Genomic DNA, 6,946 nt, shown 5'->3' on the forward strand with positions numbered 1-6,946 from the left:
GGTTTGCTGGAAGACGTTGGTTCGTTTTTATGACACGCCTGTCCATCACAGTGAAGTAATCTCACAAAAATAATTTAATAAAAATTTTTTAAATATAAAAATATATAAGTGCGCATTTGACCTCCATCTCATCTGATGGAAAGTGACGATGAGGTCGACGATGGAGCGTGCACACCTAAATAATGCCTATTCACTCTCGCGTTGAAAAGTCATGATGGTCAAACATCGTGACATTAAATAAACTTTAAAATTTACAAAAACAACTTTTTCCTTTCAAAAAGTTATATTGTCAATGTTCAGCATTTCTGAAGTAGGTTTTTTAATTTGAAGTTTATGATTAATGGTTAATGAATGATTTAGTAGCAGTAGAGCTCCTTGTGAAAGAGTTCGTCCAGGGAAGTACTGTCACCTTATCCATTTCTACTACCAAGCAGTAATGTCAGCATTACTGTGTTCCGGTTTAGATGGGTATTGGTGAAATTACAGGCCATGGGACTTGTCAATTTATGTCTCAGGGCGAGAGGCGCAGTGGCAGTGAGCCTCTGATCTTCGCGGTTTAAAGAGCTGAGTGGCACTGCAACTGTTATGGATAGGCGTGTAGCTTACCATCAGGCGCACGACTTGTTTGTCCCGCCACTTGATATTATTGAAAAAAGAATAATACTCGTAACTTTTATCATGGTAATACAAAACCATACACATTTTTACAAAACGGTCAAATTTATTGTAGCTAGTTTGGGATATGTTACTTCATCTACGGTATTCGATCGACATAGCACCTTCGGATTTTCTCCTGTTTTAGTCTTATAAATTTATTGCATAGCAATGCATAGCAACGACTTTCATAACGATGAGATCAGATCAAATGACACTTATGACTTATGAATGACACTGTGTTTTATGAGTAAATTTTTATGAAAGTGGAATTACGTTAAAAATTTACGCTAAAATTACGTTATTGATTTAATTTTTATATTTCTTTTCAAAATGTTTAGTGAGTGAGTGTTGGGTGCAGCAGAAAAAGCATCAAAGGAGGGTGATGCTGAAGTAATGAGAGTTTTGCGTAATGTGTGCGATCTTAACGTCGAGTATATAACCAGAAATAGAGACGAAATAAGGGCCATATATTCCTGGTAACACATTAGCGATACAGCTCTTATAAATATCAACTCTCGTTTGCACTGAAATATAGACAGGCCAACTACTGACCTGTGTGTACGTCTCCGTATGTTCCAAAAAATATTCTGTATTTATTGTAATAAAGATAATATCTCTAACAATGCTGTGCTGTTCTACTCGGTGGTGTGGGAAAAACAGCAAAACGTCTAATTACAAAACAAACGGAATCACATTTCATCGGTAATTAAATATTAAATATGTAATTTTGCAATTTTCGTCCATTATAGCAAAGCTCAAGTTAACTGTTCGACAAATCGACATTTGAAGTGAAACAGTTGACGACACCCATTGACGACACCCGTCAATTGTTTCGAACTCGGGCTAGCCAATCGGAGCGCAGTTGTCACAGTAATGATATAGAATAGTTTTCAAACAAATTAAATGACATTTCGTCTCTATTTCTGGTTATATACTCGATGCCATCACTAGTATAATAATCTAATATTAGTAATAGAGCGTTTACAGGTTTGATTTTATGGAATTCCAGTACAGTTCAAAGCTTTTGATTGTTGTGTTTGTTTTCATGTGTCTATCAGTTAGTCGACTAAAATACAATGCTGCTTATAATTCACGATATTGTTTCGTAGAAACACGCTTAGGTGCGATTAATATATTGTATTCAATAATAGTCTCTTCGAATGTTTAAAAAAGCCTTTAGCTTTTTTAATTTTGATCCTAAATATTCACTGGTATAGAATGATTTTTTATTTTCCTTGAACTTATTATTGGATATCCAGACTTTAAAGATAATTGTTTTTCTCTTAAAATACTTTTACCCGAAGGCGGCCGATGTAGCTTCCCGCGTTAAATAATATGAGACAGTTAACGCTGTTCAAATATAGGAAAATGCAGAACATTATAAAAAACTCAAAACAAATGCGAAAAAAAGGAACATTATTTCAGGTATTCCCATAGGTTTACTTTCAGTTTCAGGAGGCATCACGTTTAATTTCTGTTACCAAACTTTTTGATTATAGAAAACCTAAATCGATATATATGATAGTGCATTATATATATATACTTTTAAACAATTAAGAGTTGTGTAACTGCAATGAGGAAAAAAATAACAAAAAAGACTTCGTTTATCTGAAAACATGTTGGAAGTTCATCCCACGCATTCCTTTAAGCTTTCATCACGGCAAGGCCGATGCGCAGGAATTGGGCTCGAGAGCTGAACACGCACGCAATCATCCCGTATTGCAACGTATACATATAGGTATACACGCCTCTCACAAACTATACTTTGCATAGTTATATGCAAATGAAATACGGAAAAGAAGACAATTAACTTTATTATGTTATAAATGTTTCAGAATTTACTCAGGATTATGATTTAAAAGATCAATTTATTATTATAAGTATGTCCTCGTCTCCAGTTTGCTGTGTCCTATTCAGGGTCTGCAATGATCTATTAAATATTATATCAACCTCCCTGTAAAATATTGTAGAAAATGCAATAAAGTATTGATTGATTTTTTCAATGATGAATAAGTTAAGGTAACGACCTTCACAAAGACTTAAATGTCCTTGAGGATGTGATTTTCGGATTTGCGCGTTGTATTTCATTATTTTTAGTATTTTGAGAATTGCTGTGGTAGCCTAATGGTTTGACCTACCGACTCTCAAGCAGAGAGTCGTGGGTTCGAATCCGGTCTCGCACCTCTGAGTTTCTCGGAATTTATGTGCGAAGTTTAATTTGACATTTACCATGAGCTTTTCGGTAGAAAACAACGTCGAAGAAGGTTAACAATACTCGAAAAACGTGTGAACGCCCCATTCCGCATTGGGCCAGCGTGGCGGACAATGGCTTAAACCTCGTCTGAGAAGTTACTCGTGTCCAGTAGTGGAACATGATGAGTAAAAACATAACGCTAAAACATGTTCACGCGTTATTCTACAATGAAGATGTAGTGGTATCTCCAGGGAAGCAAGTTCACTTTTCCAATTCCAAGGGCAATTATCCAAAGATTTACAGCTGCACTTAACATTAAAGTCCAAGAAAACGTTAAAGGCTAAATAATATGGTACTTAAATATGAAGAGGTGGTATTTGTTTTGACTCAGTCAAGTAAGTTGGCCGCATTCAAAATGGAAATTTAGTATTTATTATATAGTTAGATTGCACCCGGAATTATGTTATCCCACCATTGTTATACGTGTCTGACACGTACCGTCCTAATATGTCCAGTATTGTTCAGATGCACTGGACGAGAATACTGGCATTCCTGTGATCGCATTATTTGATGTGCGTTTAGATTACAAGGATGGTCCCTCGAAATTCCATACGTACGGGACAGGTCCACATGCATGCTTCTTTTGTATAGAAAATCGAATTTTAACAAAGTACTTACTCTTATATATGTAACCCTTACGTGATGTTAATTTCTTAACACGGAAAGTCAACAACAACATTTCCATACACAAACGCACATTAAATTATGAACATTACGGAGGCAATAAATATTGTCTAACTGCGCATAAATAACTTAAGAACCTTTTACGGAAACATTAATCAAGTTGTAGGAAATTTTTTCGAATCTTCGTGATTTGATTTAGACTTCAATTTTTATAATGAGCTGCGATAGATTGAGTGATGTGAAGTTTAAAGTGAACAGGGGCGAGCACGTGTTGAAATCTCGATTTGAACACTTCAGACGGTTATCAGTAAAGCAGTTGTTGACCTCGGCGCGATATATGCGGACGGATCGATACCCCATTAATTATGTCCAAGTGCTGTTAGCTACTGGAAAATTCACCCGGCCGTATATTAAGGGAGATTTAATTAACTTGGGGCGCTCTTATAAAAGATTTGTTCAATAACGTGTAGATAAACATCTATGAGAAGAATTTTGTTTGTAATGATTAAAATACGCAAGCCGGGAATATATCTGTCTAACGATATTTTATAAAATAAATTGTTCAGTTGACATTGTTAGACAATTGGGTTAATATGTTATTGATTTCAGGACACCAGAACACACGTGGTGGTGGAGCTTTATGAAACGGAGATGTCGTATGTGGAGGCTCTGGAGATACTGGTCAAGGTGAGTATTCACAAAAGCTCTTAATTCAAATCGAAGCAACATAACACATTTTTAAAATATAACGAGCTGCCTGTGACATAGAACGTTAATAGACACTAATACTCACTACACAAATACGCTCATGCAGTCACACACAAACACACACACGCGCGCGCACACGCACTCACACACGCATAGACGCAATCATCTACACTCGCGTACACACACGGGCATACAAAGCACATAATACTTCTGGTATATATAACAAAGGCTCTTAAACCTCTTGCTTATTTTGCTACAGGATATTGGCCTGTAATTATAATTACATTGTAGTAACACTTTCTGAAGCCCCTGGAGTACATTTTCTTCCCTGTTAAGATCTCTATAAACTGGCTGAAATAGCCTCATTCAGGCATAGACTCCATGAATAAATTCATTTATGACGGGCAAGTATTGACTTAACTTTGAAGTATAATGAGAAATTCTCGAGTTACGTTGTGAAGTACAAACCACTTTTAATTACTCCCGGTCAGAAGTTAACTAGCAAGGTTTTAGATGAACGTACATAATTTTCTTATTTATAATTATGGTAACACCCGAACCATTACCTACATCTGTTCTCGAAAAGTATGATTTATCACAATTGTTGTAAAACAAGCTACACATACATATATGGGATTAACGTTCAAGAAAGCTTCGTACACGTGTAACATTGACTCGCTCTGGAAAGAATTGCGATTTTGTTTAAGTAGCGGAGAAGAACTGTGTAGAGTGATATTGTAGGACTCTCTATTAAAATATTCAATAGAGAGTCCTGCAATACACGTTATTTCGGTATTGACAAGGCAGTTTTCGGTTTTATTCATATGTATTGTATTACCTTTTTATAAACATTTTATTTGTGCTTTTCTTCGTCTTCCAATCCTGGTTGCCGCGTTTTCACGCGTAAATTTTCCTCTTCAATTTTCTGCCTTGTGTGTCGGACTATTTATTGTTCCGCACCTTCCCCCTACCCGAAAACATACCCCTCTCTTGTCAACCTGAGTTATGAGCATGTGCTGATTTCTCTCTGCGATTTTAGATTAACTAATTAATTCGGTTTAATGATTTTGGATATAATATTTGCATAGAAGTTATAAATTAAACCTTTTTATCCCCGCTTAGGGCAAAACTTCCCAATTTATAAAGTCATAGTTGAATTGACTATGACTTTATAAATTATATTGTATAATTAAACATTTGCATGCTATTTAATTTAATATATGCGAAACATATTTTTATTATATTTGTACAGGCGCTGTCTCTTAGTACATCTTCTTTTGTATACCCATGTTTTAAGCGCATAAACGAATAATTATTATTTAACACCGTTTTACATTTTAAACACATACATCACTTAATGATTTTATTATAATACGTAATGACCTAACCGTAGTTATTCATGAAAAGTTTTTAATAGTCTTTAAACTACATGGAAGCTGTAAAGAATAAAACTATTTAGTTTATTGAATGAAACGAACTCAATTGATATGTAACGGCCACCTTCGTCTGGTTCTATATATTTGCATGGTTTTTTTCCACTAATTTAATCTAGTAGCAAGGCGGTGTTTATGTCCCGAGTGGATTTACCACGACACTACGCAATTAGCTCGCTCACTCGGTTATCGATTTCTCAGAAACTCTTGTGAGATTTTCCAAGACACTGCTGGTACGTGACTGATCACGAAGTTCAAGCATCATCTTTATCAATTAGCAATATTTAACCTATTAAATCCGACATTTGCAAGAAAAATGATATTGATTTCATGAAAATCTTTAACATCTATAAAGGAATTCACGGCTCTATTTCATTTGAAGAGGGTCCTGTCAAACTTGAGACAGTTCCACACAGATTCGGTGCATCAAAACTTTACCACTTAACAAAATGTATGAATAGGCAAACACTGTGACTATACATTTGGATTGTTTGCTAATTTTTATTGTCATTAATCGGCTACAATTTTTACGGCACAATCATTGTTTTATACTTATAACATGGGAAGCCATCTTTTATAATTTTATAAATATTCTGTTTCTTTCCCCTCTTTGTAATTTGAAAAAACGTAGTACAGAAAGACATTAAAACAATGTTTCCTAAATGAAAATTCCTTAAGGGCCAAACACGCCTCAACGTTTGTATAAAAGTATCTATGTATAATAGGCAAAATTTGATGAAGCGAAAATTAGAACTAGGACAGATATAATTAGACATATGTAGATGTTTCTTTAAATGTTGATAAAGATATTTTGAATTGATTTTGTTTTCGTTATTGTACAAATAGTAAATTTAGGGAGTTAACGTTATTTTTATGAGACCAAGTGAAAGACGTACAAGTCGTGCGTCCGGTTTTATGTGACACGCGTGTCCATAGCAATTCCAGTGCCACTCAGTGCTTTAAATCGCAATGATCTGAGAGATAGTGCCACTGCGTCCGTTACCTTGAAACATAAGTTGACAAGTCTCATGTGCTTGTAATTACAGCATCCTTACTCTTCAAAACCGAAACGTATCATTACTCACATTTCTGCTTAGAAATAGGCAAAGTGGCAGTGCTTTTCTGGACGAACTTTTCGCAAGCAGTTCTTACTGCTGCTATAAATCGTGTAACAATTTAACTGTTTCTTATGCTACGATTTATTGTATGTACACACACACACACACACACACACACACACACACACACACACACACACACACACACACAC

The 6,946-nt window shown here is 35.3% G+C and overlaps 1 protein-coding gene across 2 annotated transcripts in view; it reads left to right on the forward strand.

Moving 5' to 3' along the window:
* Positions 1-6,946, forward strand: part of LOC113239357 (rho guanine nucleotide exchange factor 17) — a 117,364-nt gene that overhangs the window by 88,299 nt on the left and 22,119 nt on the right. For both annotated transcript variants that reach the window (XM_026476329.1, XM_026476330.1), the window contains one exon: positions 4,145-4,222. In XM_026476329.1, the coding sequence (XP_026332114.1) occupies positions 4,145-4,222 (78 nt within the window). The remainder of the gene's footprint in view (positions 1-4,144; positions 4,223-6,946) is intronic.

The sequence above is a fragment of the Hyposmocoma kahamanoa genome, unplaced genomic scaffold (assembly GCF_003589595.1).
Source record: "Hyposmocoma kahamanoa isolate Upper Pololo Valley unplaced genomic scaffold, ASM358959v1 99879, whole genome shotgun sequence".
NCBI classification, from domain to species: domain Eukaryota; kingdom Metazoa; phylum Arthropoda; class Insecta; order Lepidoptera; family Cosmopterigidae; genus Hyposmocoma; species Hyposmocoma kahamanoa.